Source organism: Thrips palmi, unplaced genomic scaffold (genome assembly GCF_012932325.1).
Source record: "Thrips palmi isolate BJ-2018 unplaced genomic scaffold, TpBJ-2018v1 HiC_scaffold_8, whole genome shotgun sequence".
In the NCBI taxonomy this organism is placed as follows: domain Eukaryota; kingdom Metazoa; phylum Arthropoda; class Insecta; order Thysanoptera; family Thripidae; genus Thrips; species Thrips palmi.
This window is the reverse complement of record NW_023144635.1, coordinates 8,531,667-8,548,325: the sequence shown is the minus strand read 5'-3', so window position 1 is coordinate 8,548,325 and position 16,659 is coordinate 8,531,667. Positions and strand designations below refer to the sequence as shown.

Here is a 16,659-nt window from a genome sequence, read left to right as displayed (position 1 = left end):
CAACAATTCGCGTGCACCGGGTTGCCGGGCAGCGCCGCGCCACGCCACGCCCCGTCCCAGCGGGCGGCGCATCGGCGCACCCAAGGACCCACCAAAGCACACAAAAAGAAAAGAAAGCACAAAAAAATGGAAAACACAAAACCGTTTTGACACACGAGAAAAGGGAATCAGCAACGCGTATGCAGTAACACGTCGTGCACGGCGGCAGCGGGGACGAGGAGCGGCGCTGGGTGCACGACATGCTCGTCCTGACGGTCCTGACGCGCCACAGCCACCTGTTCGCGCCCTGACACTGGCAGCACCGCGCCCCGGACGCGCCTACGCACCAGGTACTCGACTCAACAGGCCAGTGGTGGTCTTGTCGGAGAAATGTGTCTCGCGGCCGCGTCGCGCCCCGCCGCGCATCAATGAGGTAACGCTTGCGTCGCGTCGCGTCGCGCCGCAGCATGGACATGAGGCAGGGCGGCAGCGCGTCGCGGAGCAGCGCTGCAGCGGCGGCTCGCGGTGCGGCGCGGGGGCCGCCGCGGGGGGCGGGGGGAGGCGGTGCCCGCGGGCCGAGCGGCGGCGGCGGCGCCAACGGCAGCGGTCCCGCCGTGGGCATTGACCTGGGCACCACCTACTCCTGCGTCGGCGTCTTCCAGCACGGCAAGGTCGGTGCGAGTCACAAATTCATGTCCGGGGCGAAGGCCGAGGCCGCGAGTACTACGCACTGTAAAGTGAAGGACGGCTGGTGCCCCCGGGCTTCCCCCATGCATTACTTGACGGCGTGCTCCGCTCCCTGCAGGTGGAGATCGTCGCCAACGACCAGGGCAACAGGACGACGCCGTCCTACGTGGCGTTCACCGACTCGGAGCGGCTCATCGGGGACTCGGCCAAGAACCAGTGCGCCATGAACCCCAGCAACACCATCTTCGGTTCGTCGCCGAGCGGGGTGGCACCCATTCATGATTCAGTTCGTTTCGAGTCCCCCGTCCTCGGTTCCCCGAGTGGCGGCGATACTGTTTATCAAGGGGTGACCTGTCCTGGCGGCCTGGCGGTCGGGGTCGGGGCCACGGCGTAGTTGGGGGCGTAGCGGCGTAGCGTGTGCGGCACAACAGCGAACAACGCCATGTCCATGATTCCCTGACGAGGCCTCGATTAATTTCCAATGGGGCGATGTCCTCGTGTGAGGCACGGCAAGGCACGCCGCGCCGCGCCGCGCCACGAGCCAAGACATTCATACCGCGCGTCGCGGCGGCCACACCCTCGTGGCGTGCGCACTGTGCAGTACGCTCACACGCACCCAGGTGTCGACGCGTCGTCGTCGTCGTCCACCCCCAGCGCACACCGCACGCGATCGTGGCGTTTGCTCTCTCCGCCGTCGAGTGCGTGGTGGTGGTGGTGACGGGGACGCACCCCTGCACGTGCGCAGCGCTCAGGGTCACGGCCAAGGCCGCTGCAAGGCCGCACCGCCGGCGGCACCCTTCACTGCGGCGTCAGCCTTGCAGTGGCCGACAGCCGCACCCGCGCCCTCCCTCACTTTTTGATGAGGCGATGAATCCGTGTGCAGGCCGGCCCGCCGCTTCGTGCGGCCTACTCTGCTAGTCCAAGTCGATACTCGCAGCGGTCGATGAGACACACGTGCCGGACGTGCCGGAGTCGAGTACACTGCAGTAAATAAATAAGCTCGTTTCCGCCCCCGGTGTTTAAACATGCAGACGCCAAGCGGCTGATCGGGCGGCGCTTCGACGAGGCCGCCGTGCAGGACGACCTCAAGCTGTGGCCGTTCTCCGTGGTCAACGACGGCGGCAAGCCCAAGATCAAGGTCCGGGGCGGGGCGGGGTGGGACTTAGGGGTGGGGCGGGGCGTGTCATGGCAGCGCGCGTTGCAGTACAGGTGCAGTACAAGGGCGACACGCGGCTGTTCGCGCCCGAGGAGGTGTCCTCCATGGTGCTGACCAAGATGAAGGAGACGGCGTCCAACTACCTGGGCCAGCCCGTGCAGGCCGCGGTGGTGACGGTGCCGGCCTACTTCAGCGACGCGCAGCGCCAGGCCACCAAGGACGCGGGCTGCATCGCGGCGCTCAACGTGCTGCGCATCCTCAACGAGCCCACGGCCGCCGCCATCGCCTACGGCCTCGACCACAAGGCGAGTGCCGAGCGAAAGCCAAAATCGTAACAAGCATAACAATAGTGTTGAGGTGTTTGAACCCGCGACCCTCGGCCTCACTCGCAGTTGGGCCCCGAGGAGAGGAACGTGCTCATCTTCGACCTGGGCGGCGGCACCTTCGACGTGTCGGTGCTCACCATCGCGGGGGGCATCTTCGAGGTGAAGGCGACGTCGGGGCACACGCACCTCGGCGGCGAGGACTTCGACTCGCGCATGGTGGAGCACTTCTGCAACGAGTTCCGGCGCAAGTACAAGAAGGACATGTCGGGCAACAAGCGCGCCCTGCGCCGCCTGCGCACGGCCTGCGAGCGCGCCAAACGCACGCTGTCGTCCTCCACGCAGGCCACCATCGAGGTTCGTTTGCCGCCTGCGGGGTGGGCCGCCGCGCGGCGCGCGTGCGTTGCGGGCTTGCCGATGCACCGCTTCGCAGGCGCTCCACCCCGACGCGACGGGGACAGGATGCACTGTCGGGGGCTGTGGGCGTGCGCAGGTCGACTCGCTGTTCGAGGGCATTGACCTCTACACCACCATCACGCGGGCGCGCTTCGAGGAGCTCAACGCCGACCTGTTCAAGGCCACCCTGGAGCCCGTGGAGGCGGCCCTGCGGGACGCAGGCATCGGTCAGTCAGGGGTGGTGGCACCATGGTGGCACGCTGGAAGGGCTCTCCTATCATGGTGACCACCACCTCATCCTGGTCGTGACTCGCTGACTGCAGACAAGACGAGCGTGCACGACGTGGTGCTGGTGGGCGGCTCCACGCGCATCCCGCGCATCCAGCGCATGCTCAAGGACCTGTTCGGCGGCAAGGAGCTCAACCAGTCCATCAACCCGGACGAGGCGGTCGCGTACGGCGCTGCCGTGCAGTGCGCCATCCTGCAGGTAGGCCTGGTTCCATCTCACCCAGCCACCGACGCCATGGGTTCCTAATCGTCGCGTCCCGCGCCGCACAGGGCGACAAGAGCGAGGCCGTGCAGGACCTGCTGCTGCTCGACGTGACGCCGCTGTCGCTCGGCATCGAGACGGCCGGCGGCGTCATGTACCCCATCATCAAGAGGGGCACCACCGTGCCGACGCACCAGACGCAGGTCTTCAGCACGTACGCCGACAACCAGCCCAAGGTCCTGATCCAGGTAAAGCGCCAGCCTGTTCCAAAGGGCGCGCGTCCAACGCCCCCGGCCCCATTTAACTTTGCCCCCCTGGGAGGTCTACGAGGGGGAGCGGCCCATGACGAAGGACAACAACCTCCTGGGCAAGTTCGAGCTGTCGCACATCCCCGCCATGGGGCGAGGCGTGCCGCAGATCCAGGTCACCTTCGACGTGGACGCCAACGGCATCCTCAGCGTCACCGCCGTGGAGAAGTCGTCCGGCAAGGAGAACAAGATCACCATCACCAACGACACGGGCAGGCTCTCCAAGCAGGACATCGAGCGCATGCTCAGGGAGTCGGAGAAGTTCCGTCAGCAGGTGTGTGCGTCTCTGCGGCAGCACATCTCCCACCTTGTCCTTCGCTCGTAACACTCGCCCCCTCCCCCAGGACGACCAGCACCGCCAGAAGGTGGTGGCGAAGAACGCCCTGGAGGCCTTCTGCTTCACCGTGCGCGCCATGCTGGACGAGATCTCCGGGTGCGCGGACGTCGAGTTGAGCGTCATCGCCGCGTCGTGCCACGAGACCATCTCCTGGATGGAGTCCACGAACGACCCGGACCCCAGCTTTCTGGCCAGCCGTCACCGGCAGCTGCAGAAGCTGTGCGAGCCCCTCTTCAAGCGCTTCGGCGAGGGTGGCGGCGGGGGCGCGCGGCCGTCAGGCTCGGGCTCGGACGACAAGGGCCCCACCATCGAGGAGGTCGACTAGCTGCTGTTCTTGGCGGATTCAATGTGACTAAGCGGTGAGGAAAAAAGTGAAAAAAAAAAAAATTGCAACAGTATTTAGAGAGTCCGTTTATTCATCAAACAGTTCAATGACAAATGTGCTTTTCCCCACAAAGATGTTGAAATTGAATATACAAGTAGAGTTTTTGGTACAGTGTGTTAATAAGCCTTGCAAACAACACACGAGATAGTCTGTTCTGTATGGAAACAGTATGGAAAGTGACATGTTGGCCTAAGAAGCTAGTGCAATTTCAACAAAATTCACATAAAAATACAAAATATTTAAATTTGTCTTTTCTTCTTAATTTGCATTAAGGCGGTGTTAATTAACTTGAAGTGGTCTTCATCTAGCCTGGATCCTGGGTCTAATCTAACTACAGCAGCAATTACACATAATATTTTCGTTTTTAAAATTCTTGAGCTTCAACAGTCGTTTTATGGCACATTTATTTCTGACTAAGTTGAATGACAGACAAATATGAGGGTACCATACACAGTATTCAAGAACACCGACAAGACCTTATGCAAATGAATTTATGACTTGCATTCAATCCATGTTCTTGAATAATTTTAGAGGAGATTTGTTTGAAAAACAACAATTGAGAAATGAGTTGGCTTGTGTTTTCAGGTCATCATCATAGATAAATTTTTCAAAATGCCTCATGTATCTGATTGGTTAAAAACAAGTTATCCTCATGTAACAGTCCATATATTCAGTGCAAAGCTGAACCACAAAATCAGACTCCACACCACAACAAGAAACAATGAATGACATACATCAAGTAACAATTTAGTGAGGAAAATAGAGGCTCCATTTTAAATGGATTACAACTTCATGGCTAATTGGACTACACCCCAAAGAATTCCAACACTCTGGTCTACACCATTTTCAGATATGCTTACAAAGGGAGAACAAGAATCTATGATGCAACAAGGATGAATAACACCAACATTTTCAAAATACTGTTAACACTTTCTTCACAACAAAACTATAATAAAAACAATCTACCTCACTCAATTGAATGCTGTAGGTTAAACAAACAACAAGTGAACTATCACAGGTGAATGCTTAAGTATGAGAATGAGTTGCATTTAAGCATGGGAAGAGGAAGAGTCAAAACAATAAAGTTCAAGGACAGTGACACTTCAAAATGTCCAGAACATGAACTAAGAACTCAGCACATTGAACTGTATAAATAACTTGTCTTGAAGACCCTAACTACCACAAAACGAAATGTTCACAAGAACCAAACACAGGGCAAGAAAGAAGTGCATAGGCCAAATTATGGTTAACTGTTTTATTAATAGAATGCCACAGGAATGATTCAGTGAAAAATTGCACCAAGTGCATCAAATTTCACACATTTGGTGTGCAAGATAAAACTTTTTGATTGAATGATTGTAAAAGATCTCACATTGACATTTAAGAAATTTCTGAAATATCCACATACTTTCCTCCAAAGTTACAGAACTGAAAATATTTCCAAAAAGTAAAATAGCTTCACATTTCATGAAGTAAAATGTCCCCTTCAAGTTCATACATAACTAAAAATTATCCTCATCAGGTACATCACCCACCTAAATCTTAAATTCGATGCAATAGTTTACTTTATAGACCATAAACATTTGACTAACCCATGTAATGTAGATGTAGAGAACACACAAAACAAATCTAATTCAATTGGACATCAAAATAAATAGCAAAACTGGGAAAAGGAAATAAAATCAAGTTACTTATTATATCCCAATGACTTCAATGACTAGTAAACAAAAGCTGTGTACTTAAATGACTGTGGATGTGATAGTGAAGTATTTGCAAAATTGGGATGCTCTCTCATAGAGTCGTCACGTTGTGAAATAATTCTGATCGAGGCAAAGATGCTCTACATACAGAGCCACAAACGCAGGTGTCTTGGTACTAATGAACAAATAATTTACAGTAGGATTATAAGTCAATAGAATCATCAAATAGCAGACAAAACAGTATTTTAAAACAATGCTGTGAATACACCATAAGAAATAAGGCACTGGCTTTATTTGTGGACAAATGCTTGAGCTCAACTTGTCAAGCAAAAGAGGAAATTTATGCATGTTCCAAAGTAGGCAATTAAGTGGTGACAACTTAGAATGCTTCAAGCAATTTCAGAGAGGAAGAAGTGGCATAAATAACATGTTTAGATAGAAGTAAACAAGCCAATAAAATAAGTATGTTCTCAAACACACAAAATATTTCAGCTAAATTTGAAAAGAGGGGCTCTTGAGCTTAGTACATCTTGAAGTAAAATTGAGGAAAATCAATGTGGTAAAACCAATCCGTCATAAAGATGGATCAACACTTACAAATGGAATGGGATCTGAATCACCTTTCGAAGCTATGCCACTCGGCACTGGGTTCCCACAAGGGAGTAATCAAAAAGCTAGAAAAACTAATACATGGGAAAGCACATGTACAAGTATGACACATGTGTGAAATGTCTTATATACAAGTTGTGGATAACAGGTTTTTTAAACTTTGTAAAGTGTCACATGGACTGCTGCAACAATGTATATCAGTAAAAAAGGCATAATCCAACTTTAAATGGCATATGCAGTAGAAGCAGCTCAACAATATACAGGGAAAGGAAGGTAATCTTACTGGACAGAACATAAATGTATGCACTTTGCAGACACAGAACAAGATTCAGTAACAATTGCGAGTTACAAATTTACAATTAAATTCGGCTGAGACAATAGTTTTAGAATCCAGCATCCACTTGTCCTGCTTTGTGCTTCAAGGCACTCTAACAATGATGTGCTCATATCATAAAGTTACACCCATACAAATTGAAATTTTAATAAAAATTATACGAATAATTGTTACATATGTATCATCAAGAAATCTGGTATGACATCTGGCAATTGAATAGTTGGATCAAAAATATTTATGGTTGAGAAAACCAGCTTCATAAACTGACTCTACCTGTTGTAACTCAAATTCTTAAGATTACAATTTCAATAACTAAAGTTGAATATTGATAGCTAAGGTATAATGACGTCAACCAGCGCCTTATTCGTTCCTCATAAGGCCTCTGCTGAAAGTTTGGCTCCGCAAAACCACTGCTCTTATTCCACTGAACCTATAGAACAAACGAAAAAGAATTATCAAAATTACAAGAACAAAATAAAGAGGCAAATGCTTGGCAGAAAGGTGCGCACTGGAAGCATTAACATTGGTCAAGCTGGAAAAGGTTAGCAGACATAAGCAAGACCAGTTCCCAAAAGAAATTGCATGAGGATGTAAGAAGAAGGCATATAGCAGAAGGAGTTCCATGCCTCTTTAATAAAATGTGGATTTAGATTGATTATGAAGGGGGGGTAGGGGAAGATTAACTCACCCCAAGAGATAGGGGAAATTTTTCAGCGCAGTTCTTTTTGCCACTTAAGAGGTGTCGCTTGTGCCTGCTGAATAAATTGAACTTCCCCCCATTCCTGTTTCAAGAGTAACACATGCAGTGAACATTCAACAAGTATCAGAGCCTGATGCTTTGTCAATTTATTGTTTACAAGACGCTTCAGCTGTACTAATACTACCACTAATATAAATGAAAAATGTTATTGGATACCTGGAGTGTAGACTTTCTTATCGCCGACGTTGAGAGACGTGCTCTCGTTGACAGAGGATAGAGCCGGATCACCTGGGGCTGGCATTGGCATGGGCATTGGCATGGCCATGGATGTAGGTTGCGTCGAGACAGAGGATGGACCAGCATCGTCTTCATCATCCTCCTAAAGGAGCCAAAAATAAATAACATTAACATAACTAATAGGTGTGTTGTTGTTACATTTTGGCTGTTATAATATTGACCAGTGAGGTAGCGAAGAGGGGCTGTGTGTGAGTAAAACCCTCCATGAAGTTAAGCTACCACCACAACAAACATATGTAAGGAGGCCATAAAGTGCGGCAAATTCTCCTCCAAAGGCTTACTATGCCACTGATACTGACATTTTAAGTGAACAAATAAATGGACATATCTTGGCAGTCAAGAATGCATCCACGCATGGCAGATAAAATTGGAGTTTTGATATAATGGTGTACTAATGAGAACTAAGTGTAGTAAAGTAAACTACAGACATTCCACGTGTCTTGGCAAGTCCAATGCAGTTGTGTGTGCAAGGACAAACTAACATGCAACTAAAAGAAGATGGTAACACTGGTGGATTAGGAGATAATTTACTAATACAAATACAAGAATAGCAAATCATACTAGGATAAGTGCAAAAGTTGAAAACCTAAAAGATAAGTTACTTAAAAACAGTATATGCATGTAAAATTGATAGTTGAGTTAAAAAAAAGTGTACTGTTAATAAAATATTCAAGAAAATATTTTTAAAACAATCAACAAAAAAAGGCCACTGTTAAATGTTGGGCTGAGGCTCTTACATACTTACCAGGCGCCAATAATAATTTTCTTGAAAGTATACCTTTGATTGAAATTTGTGACAACATGTTGTGAATGCTAATTCCCACTTAGGTACCAACCTGATTCCGCCTGGAGCGTGGCTGCTCTGATATCACAGCACCTTCTGCGCCATTCTGGTTTCTCTACAAAAAAGAGCCAAAGGCCAACTCAGTGCTAACGAAAAAGGGCAGAAACGTTGGGGGCTGGCGTGAGATAAAAAAAGAAAGGTGCTGTGCAAACCCCTCTTGAAAGGTAATTTTATACTTATGAAGACCAAGCTGTGTTGTACTAAGTGTACAAACCTTTTACTTTGTCATGAAAATAATATTAGCCAGATTGACACATGCTTCAATCCTGCAAATGCTTTGAATTATATTTACTCTAGGGCCTATGGCCATCTTACCAGATCACCTTCCACCCAACCTAGCCTGATGCAAGAAATACTATCATATATACTACATGTGAGCCATATTTGTGTACATGTCAGCTGTCACTGATTTAGCCAATTTATCAGATACCATTTTCACATCCAAAAGCATTTTCTGAAGACTTCCTCTTTCCAGTGTCAAAGCACCCCATGCAGCCAACATCACCAAAGATGTAGGATAATAGGCAGGTTTAATGCCCTAGTTTAGGGCCACAGAAAGCTTGAGGATATTGTCACCAAATTAAAAAGGGAGAAAAATCAGGAAAGAAAAGAAGATAGCTTCACAAGCTGACTCAGATTGTTACCAAGAGACAAGCTCACACTTAAATTGCTATTTGGATTGCAGTGACCATTCCCCAAAAGTATAAAGAGAGTGCAAGCCCCACACCACCAGAGGTAATTTCAATGCACACCATGGAGCAGCTCTATTCCTGTCAAAGGTTATAAAACCGTCAACTCTTGTTGATGCTTCCCAAGAAAAGAAAATTTATGGAAGGGTTGTCACCTGACGAAAGACTGACACTCACAGTTTATCTCATTCTTTTAAAAGCATTATCAATAGATTGAAATAATGACATTTACAAGGGTTTGCACAGCACTTATAATGTCAAAGAGGAAAAGCAAATAAAAAGAAGCACGAATCAGAGATTGAAAGCCTATAAAGCATGCTTGGAATGTCATCATGCAAAGTCTACTGTTTCATACGCATGCAAGGCACATGGTTATGAAAGACTAGACCAAGATACTTGGTACAAATAAGTGATACACTACTCTAAAGTTTGGTCTCGCATGAGAAACTTTTGCCCCAGTGTAAGGAAATAAATGATCTAGGATAAAAGATTGGCTCACTGAAGTACAACATAACTTGGTCTCCACACAAAAATAAACCTACCAGTACATAAATTTAGTCACACAGCTTGTACAGGATAAGGGATGAAAATAGTCACATCAGTTTATAATTGCTACAAGACTATGAAGGGACATGAAACTAAACCACTGATCATTCATTGCAGATTAAATGGTGAATAAAGAGGAGTTAAAGCATTACATTTATGCTAACAGGTACTGGTGGTACCAGAGATTATGAAATAAAAAACAAACTCTGCTATTCCAAAACCTTGACGACAGCCTAGATGGGCAGGGACAATGGAAAAGAGTAATGCAAAGGCAAAAGAGCAAAAGAACCTCTTCAGTCCTAGCTATTTAAAAAATGTAACAATCAGATGGTTGAATAAATTAGTTAAGTTCACCAGTAAAGAGATCTGTTACTTTCAACTTAATTTTCTTTTAGTTAGAAATTTACTCAAAACAAACAAAAACATTGAAGATTTGCAGTCACCATGCTACCAGGAAAACATGATCCACTCATGATCCAATAAAAAACAGGGGTAAATTAGCATTTTTGTACATGTCACTTACATTAAGAGTGTGGTAGTCACCAGATTCTTCAGGTGGTCGTGGTTTACATTTGCCACAACAGAAGTTGCAGCAACAACATAGGCAGCAGCAGCAATAACATCCCGTGATAACACCACAGAAGATGAAAAGGAACTAAAATGAAAACAAGAAACCATTTATAGCCAAATATGTTTGATTATAGTTCAACCAGAGAGCCAGGTAGAATACCTCCTAGTAAAGAAAAATGACACTAACCTTACACCAGCCAGAAGTGACAAGGAAATAAGGATTTACATTTTCTTCACCAAACTGTTCTGCTATGTAAAGACCAAGAGAGCCATAGTTGTCATAAATATTTCTTTTGGTCAGATCACTGAGAATACTGTGGGCTCGATTAACTTCTTTAAACTATTGAGGAAAAAACATAAAAAAAATAATTAAAAAACAAGATTATTATATAGCGACAGTAAAAGTAGATGTAACAGAAGTTACTAGGGAAAATCTTACTCGTTCTGCAGCATCAGGATTGTTAGGATTTTTATCTGGGTGGTATTTCAGAGCCAATCGGCGATAAGTCTTTTTTATATCTTCTGTTGTTGCTGTTTTCGTCAAACCCAAAGTTTGGTAAAGAGTGTCTCCAGACGTCCTAAAAACATTAAAAGATGGCATGGAGTGATACATAACGCAACATTAAGATATAATTAAAGAGGAATTCTTACAACAATCTCAATTTTAATAGAGACTTCCAGTGGATTGGTTTGGTATTACATAATGGGGCATGACAACATTAACTTCATTGAATCACACACAGGCAACCATTAAAATGATAAATAATTTTAATCAGAAAACAACAACAAATGAAAAACCCTAAAACTGTAAACATAACTCAGGAAAAACTGAATGACAGCTCCAAAATGACAGTTCAAATGTCAGTCACAGGGAGGGGAAAGAATACAGGTAAACGCAATATCATTCATGGAACAATTGCTAAGATGAGTAAGATCACTCAAGAACAATTATAAATATCAATATGGATAGAAAGGATGAATTCATTGAAAGAAAGTTGAAAAATTGAACAGGGAGAGAAATGCTGGCCCTCGCCCCTGGACGACTGGGACTAACCTTAACGAACCAGACAATGGGTCAATATGTTGTTGAATGTTTCACGCAAGTAGGGGCGAAAGCAAACACTAGATTATTGGAAAACAGGGGAATGGGTGGCCGGTTGTACTTACGAGAGACGTCGCCTGTCCATCTTCGGGTCCTCCACGGTGGATAAATTAAATTTACAGAGTTGGCAAAAAAAAACTCGGTGGCTGGGCACTTTACCTACAGGGACACCAAAATGGATTTAGAACGAAAGCAATAAAAATGTATCAAAGTCTATCCTGCAGCGTGACAAAAGGCGTTAACGACTACAGCACAGTCCGCACGTCACTGAGAGACCAACTACTGCTGCATTGGCCGAACTTTATCGTGATTTTATCGATCGCGAGTCGCCTCCCAAATAGAAGGCAAAGAACTATCAGAGGGTTCAATCAATGGAATGAAAATTCCAGGCTAAACTTGCCAGCGAACCAGAACAGTTTGTCAAATGAATGAAAGATGTGACAATAGCGCTCAAAATACACAGACACAACGTACCTCTCTAGGGTTAACCCCCGATTACAGCTGCAGCAGGCGGGAGAAATGTCGCACCATCGAAAGGGATTGTCGAGCTATCGGAGTGCTCTCGAGCGCGCGGCCGCACCGCGCGAAACTCGAAGCGCCTCGCGAGAACGGGTCGTTCCTTGGAGCTTCCCCGGCGCGCCGCGAGGGGGCGTGGGGGCGTCCGGCTCGGTGTCGCGGCTCGCCCGGTGCCCGGTGCGCCGAGCCGAAGAGGGGCGGCATTCTGGTCCTGCTTTGGTGCTGCGTGCTGCGTGCTGTCGGCGTGTGCGTGCGCAGTACGTGTTCGTGTTTGGGCCCCGTCTAGGAGCAGGGAGCAGACGGCTTTGGCACATCCTGGCGTGACGGAGCGGGCTGGGCGCGCGGGCAGGCTTTCGCAGCCGAGTGAAAAGGGAGGAGACTGACGGCGAGGCACCGCGAGGCACCGCGGAGCAAGCCGCCCCTGTCGGGCCGCCTTCGAGGGGTCCGGGACGTCGAGCAGCCGCTGCCGGCCCAGCTGCAGGAGAGGTGTCTACTTGCCCTCGCTTGAGTCGTCTGTGGGAAGTCGAGAGTCCTGCACTGCAACCCCTGCTCGCACGAGACAAAGGTAAGTTCGCAACGTCGCCGCCGCCGATCCCTGCAGCCCTGCCACCCGGTTCCAGGGGAGGCGGTCGGCTGTCATCACCTCGCCGATCATCCCGTGCCGACTCCGGCTCCGATCGGGGCGTGGTTGCGTCCGTAATCATCTGCATCTCGGGGTGCAGGTGCCGTTCGTCCAGGTGACGCCGCTGTACACTGCCCAAATTTTTTTCCGTCGGGGAATTGCCAATACCTTTGCAGGGGAAGGGAGAGGGGGTCGCTATCCTGCCTTTCTTTGTGCGGAGGGGGAGGCGGGGCGGGCGGGGCTGCAAGCGAGCCCCAAGCCCACCGCGCGGTACAGTATTGAATGGACGCCGCCACCCCCAAGTCCTGCAAGGCCCGCTAGGTGCGGGGCTGCGGGGAGGCGGCTATGGGGTGTTGGTGTGACGGGCTGCTGGGGCTGGAGCACGCCAGCACGCTGGAGCAGTCGAGTGGGCCGGAGGGTGAAAGGGAAGGGCTTCGCAGAGGGACTCGCGGAGGGAGGCGAGGGGACGCGACGCATGGCGCATGGCGCATGGCGCATGGCCCTCGGGAGCGGCTCGGCTCGGCCCCGCACCGCCGCCGCCACCCCCTGCCTCCTGCCACTCCCGCCGAGCGATTCGTCCCCTGTCTCTCTCGCGTCCATACGGGACGCCCCGTGAGTGCGACAGAGACGGAGCGACAAAGCGGCTCTTCGGAGTCAGCCTGAAGCAGGCCTCCCAGCAGCCCTGCAGCCCTCCCTTTCCTGCAGGGCCGAGCGGCCGAGCCCTAGGGCTGCGGGGGCTGCGGGGGCAAAGGGCCCTCCCCATCGTGCTTCCTCCCTGCCGCCCGCCGCCACCCCCCACGTGCCGCTCTCATCCCGATCGACTGAGTCTGGAAGCAAAGCACGCGGGTTCAAACGCCGCCCGAAGCGGTTCCCCTTTTTTAGGGGTTTTGTTTTGGCGCGTGCCCCGCGCTTCGGCCGGCCTCGGCCACCGACTTGTTTATCTTCGTTTCTTGTGTGCTGTCGATAGCAATGCCAGCCAGCTTCACACCTTTGGCCGCCTTGGGCCCTGCATGGCCTGGCTCTGCTCGCCGCCGCACCAAACACCAAACCCACTTCCACCTCGCCCGAGCCTCGCCGCACGCCGACCACGCCGCACGTGCGTTTGCCCAGTTCGTTCACTTTGCATAGCGCTGCAGTGCGCGGCTGCTGCGGTCTCGCCGGGTCTCGCTGTTGCCTGGCGGGCTGTGTTGGCGGGCTGGCGAGACTCTCTGGTCGTGAAAAGTGACAGCCGGACGATGGGAGCTGCAATGGCAACGGCCACCACGGCCACCACGGCCCGATGCCGGCCAGACTCATCCCGCGCCGGTGATTTACTGTACCCGCAGGCTGACTCCGAACGGTGCGCTTTCGTCGCTGTGTCCGCCTCGCACTCACGGGGCGTAGCGTGGCGGTGCGAGAGAGACGGAACGATGTGAGGATGCAGCGTGCAAAGAGTACCCGCGGCCACCTCGACGGCTACAAGTACCCCTGTGCGTGTCCGCCTTTCTGTCCGTCTGTCTGTCTGTAAAAAGGGGGGGGGGCGTTGGCTTGGGGCTCGGCTGGCTCGGCGTAGGGCTCGTGACCCCGGCGAGGTGCCTGCCCCCTTCGGGATGACCACACTTTTTTCTGGCGGTTGAGCAGCCGGCCCGCGGTGCGCGGTGCGCGGCGCGGTGCACTTTCATAGCGCAGCTGAGCGGGGAGGCGACCGTGACCACCGTGACGCGCTGCAGATGACTCATGCAGATCGGGATGATCCCGTTCAGGGGGATGCTGGGCAGCCGGCTCATTTCGAACAGGGTTTTCGTCACTCTGTCTCTCCCGCACGCACGGGGCGTCCCGGAGAGAGACGGAGTACTGCGTGGAGCCTGAACGGGGTAATGAGTTTTCCGCGCGGTATGCCGGCGAATTGGAGACGTGAGGATATGTCGACTGGCGCACTGCGCGCTCTGCGTGGTCCGAGGCGGCCATGCCGGACAGCCGGCCTCGTGGCCTGTGGCCCCGCTTCAACAGCTGTTCCGGTTCGGTAACGAGACACTGCCCTGTGCCTTGCTGCCCGCTGCATTGCTCTTCCCTGGAGGCCCCGCCCGCCCCGCCCCGGTTCAGGCATGCGCGTCGCGCCGCAAAGCGCGCAAAGGCTTCGGTCGGAACCGGCGCTGCCGTCGTTCGAACCTGCCACCTTGCCCTTACAGTGCCTCGCGTCGCGTCCGCCCGTCCCGTCATCGCGGCATCGCGTGTGGCGGCGGGCAAGGCGGCATTGTTGCACCGACCGGATGGACCTCCGCCCCGCCTCCCCGCACTCTGTCCTCTGTCCCCGGGGCTGCATTGCTTGCTCATTGCAGTCGATGTCCTCGCCGTCCTCGCCGTCCCCGCGCCATCTGCAGATGCGAATACGGTATTCCATGAAGCGCTGCGATGCCGTCCGCGCCGTCGATGTCTGTCTGCCGTCCTGGACGGCGTCCTGGACGGCGGACGTGCCCGGCTGGCCTCGCCCTGCCTCCGTGCCGAGCCGAGCCGCTCTCGCAACATTGTACTGCACTGCGTGTTCGTCCTGGGTGTGAATGAGTGCCGTGCGCCCAATGCCTGCCGGCCTGCTTGCTTTCCGATCTCGCTGGCGGTGTTTTCCCCCGCGTCCTCCGCGCCGTCCTCCCGGAGGCAGCCTGCAGCCGGCCCGGCCGCGCAGACCAAACACTGGCCGCGCCGCGCTGCATGCCCTTGCAACCTGCTGCTGCATGTCCTCTCGAACCAAGTAAAAAACTAAATTCTGTCGCTTTGTGTGAACCTGTCCAACCTGTTCCAGCGGTGCACGGCCTGCACGGCCTGCACGGCCGGGGCGTCAACGCCCAGCCCCTCCCCGACTTGGCCTTCTGCATTTCGCAGACGGCCGAGCAAGCCGTGGCCGAGGCCGGCCAGCTTCGCGGCCTCGGTGCAACACGCTCCCAGCGATCGCCCCGCGACGTTCAAAGATTGGCGCTTTCCGACTCAAAGCGAGAAGGTCAAACTATTCGGGAACAGCGAGGCCCTGTGTTCCTTGCCCTGGCATGCCCCGGGGAGGAAGAGGAGAAAGGAGGGAAAGGGGTGGGGCGCTGCTTCGCCGTCTTTTTCTGCTCGATGGCGGATAGGCTACGCCGGCCGAGCCATTCGAGCGCCGCGGCGCAGCATCGCGCAGACGGTCCAGGGATGAGGCCCTGAAGGCGTCAGAGACCATGGCGGCGACGCCTACGCGTTTCAAGCGCAGGGAAGTTCCCCTTTGCCTACCTTCGGGGCGACTGGGATGTGGCCACCGTAGTCGGCACCACAGCGTCGTCGCGGCGCGCCACCCCTTCGCGCCCCGCCACCTGCATCGCGCCGTACCCGCCTGATGGCCGCGGGGGGCGGGGCGAGGCGGGCGGGGCGGTGCAGCTTCTAATCCTGCTGCTGTTGCTGCTGGCCCGTCTCCAAGCTGGGAAAGCACGCGTAACGCTCAGTGGCGCGCGACTCGTAAATCATTTATTTTGCTTGCGACCTGCGCACCGATTCCAGCCCCACGGCTACCGACGCGGGGCCGCCGCAGTGACGCGATCCGAGAGCGTCATTGTCCGTCCGCCGCGGCTGCCCAGGCTGCCCAGGCTGCCGTCGTGCTGCAGGGACTTGATGGCGTCCCGCGGGCGCGGGGCGTGGCCGGCGTGGCCATGTCCATCGACCGCGGAAAGGCGGCTGCTTTGCTGCTTTTTCGCTTTCCTCTGCCGCCATCGCGCCATTCCACCACTCCGCCGCCAGAGTGACTCGGTGTCGTTTTGCTGCGCGTCCCTCCCTGTCGCAAAGTGTTTCGAAAAATGTTTTCTGGCCGTCCGCCGAGGGGTGGGCGGGGCGCGGGGCGCGGGGCCAGGCCGCTACGTGCCGGCCCACCGGCCGCACGGCTTGGCTCATGTAAATTCCCCCATTCCACCACCGCGCCGTGGCCGCTGGGCCGCTGGGCCGCTGGCCGCGCCGCCGTGCCATCCCGGCGCGCGCATCGGCAGCGGGGCAGCGGCCCAGCGGCGTAGCCACGGCCAGGCGGGGCTCGTTGGCTCGTTTGAGACTCGTTGAGGCTCGAGTGAGATTCCTGGCAGCA

At 52.7% G+C, this 16,659-nt stretch overlaps 3 protein-coding genes across 11 annotated transcripts in view; 2 read left to right on the top strand and 1 right to left on the bottom strand.

The window, feature by feature from the left end:
- The first annotated feature begins 578 nt into the window (after positions 1-578).
- On the top strand, positions 579-4,993 carry LOC117653245 (heat shock 70 kDa protein-like). Of its 3 annotated transcripts, XM_034398798.1 has the most exons (10): positions 579-650; positions 785-914; positions 1,698-1,804; positions 1,876-2,127; positions 2,215-2,502; positions 2,639-2,768; positions 2,865-3,028; positions 3,100-3,279; positions 3,353-3,613; positions 3,684-4,993. In XM_034398798.1, the coding sequence occupies exons 2-10, from the start codon at positions 890-892 to the stop codon at positions 3,999-4,001; spliced, it is 1,725 nt and encodes a 574-aa protein (XP_034254689.1). In that variant the 5' UTR covers positions 579-650; positions 785-889; the 3' UTR covers positions 4,002-4,993. The 3 variants fall into 3 exon arrangements, with proteins under 3 accessions (XP_034254689.1, XP_034254687.1, XP_034254688.1); XM_034398796.1 differs by having other exon boundaries at positions 3,100-3,613; XM_034398797.1 differs by having other exon boundaries at positions 612-1,804; positions 1,871-2,127; positions 3,100-3,613.
- A 308-nt stretch (positions 4,994-5,301) lies between these two features.
- LOC117653246 (dnaJ homolog subfamily C member 5) lies at positions 5,302-12,064 on the bottom strand. 6 transcript variants are annotated; one of them, XM_034398800.1, is made up of 9 exons: positions 11,927-12,064; positions 11,518-11,611; positions 10,790-10,928; positions 10,538-10,690; positions 10,304-10,435; positions 8,538-8,600; positions 7,621-7,783; positions 7,393-7,486; positions 5,302-7,134 (listed from the first exon to the last, which is right to left on the bottom strand). In XM_034398800.1, the coding sequence occupies exons 2-8, from the start codon at positions 11,535-11,537 to the stop codon at positions 7,437-7,439; spliced, it is 720 nt and encodes a 239-aa protein (XP_034254691.1). In that variant the 5' UTR covers positions 11,538-11,611; positions 11,927-12,064; the 3' UTR covers positions 5,302-7,134; positions 7,393-7,436. The 6 variants fall into 6 exon arrangements, with proteins under 6 accessions (XP_034254691.1, XP_034254693.1, XP_034254694.1 ...); XM_034398802.1 differs by lacking the exon at positions 11,927-12,064 and adding an exon at positions 11,853-11,925; XM_034398803.1 differs by lacking the exon at positions 11,927-12,064 and adding an exon at positions 11,861-11,897.
- Positions 12,065-12,187: 123 nt separating this feature from the next.
- Positions 12,188-16,659, top strand: part of LOC117653241 (F-actin-monooxygenase MICAL3) — a 47,918-nt gene continuing 43,446 nt past the window's right edge. Inside the window, exon 1 of one of the 2 annotated variants that reach the window (XM_034398771.1) lies at positions 12,188-12,533. The gene's annotated coding sequence lies outside the window, so the exon portion shown is untranslated. The remainder of the gene's footprint in view (positions 12,534-16,659) is intronic. The other variant, XM_034398790.1, reaches the window with a different exon arrangement.

Excerpts from the sequence above, each read along its gene's own strand:
- LOC117653245 (XM_034398796.1), top strand. The coding sequence starts at position 890 with ATGAACCCCAGCAACACCATCTTCG. Across the intron at positions 1,805-1,875 it reads GCGGCAAGCCCAAGATCAAG|GTGCAGTACAAGGGCGACAC; the intron begins GTCCGGGGCGGG and ends GTTGCAGTACAG. Across the intron at positions 2,128-2,214 it reads CCTACGGCCTCGACCACAAG|TTGGGCCCCGAGGAGAGGAA; the intron begins GCGAGTGCCGAG and ends CCTCACTCGCAG.
- LOC117653246 (XM_034398800.1), bottom strand. The coding sequence starts at position 11,537 with ATGGACAGGCGACGTCTCTC. Across the intron at positions 10,691-10,789 it reads ATCCTGATGCTGCAGAACGA|TTTAAAGAAGTTAATCGAGC; the intron begins GTAAGATTTTCC and ends TTTCCTCAATAG. Across the intron at positions 7,784-8,537 it reads CACGCTCCAGGCGGAATCAG|GAGGATGATGAAGACGATGC; the intron begins GTTGGTACCTAA and ends TGGCTCCTTTAG.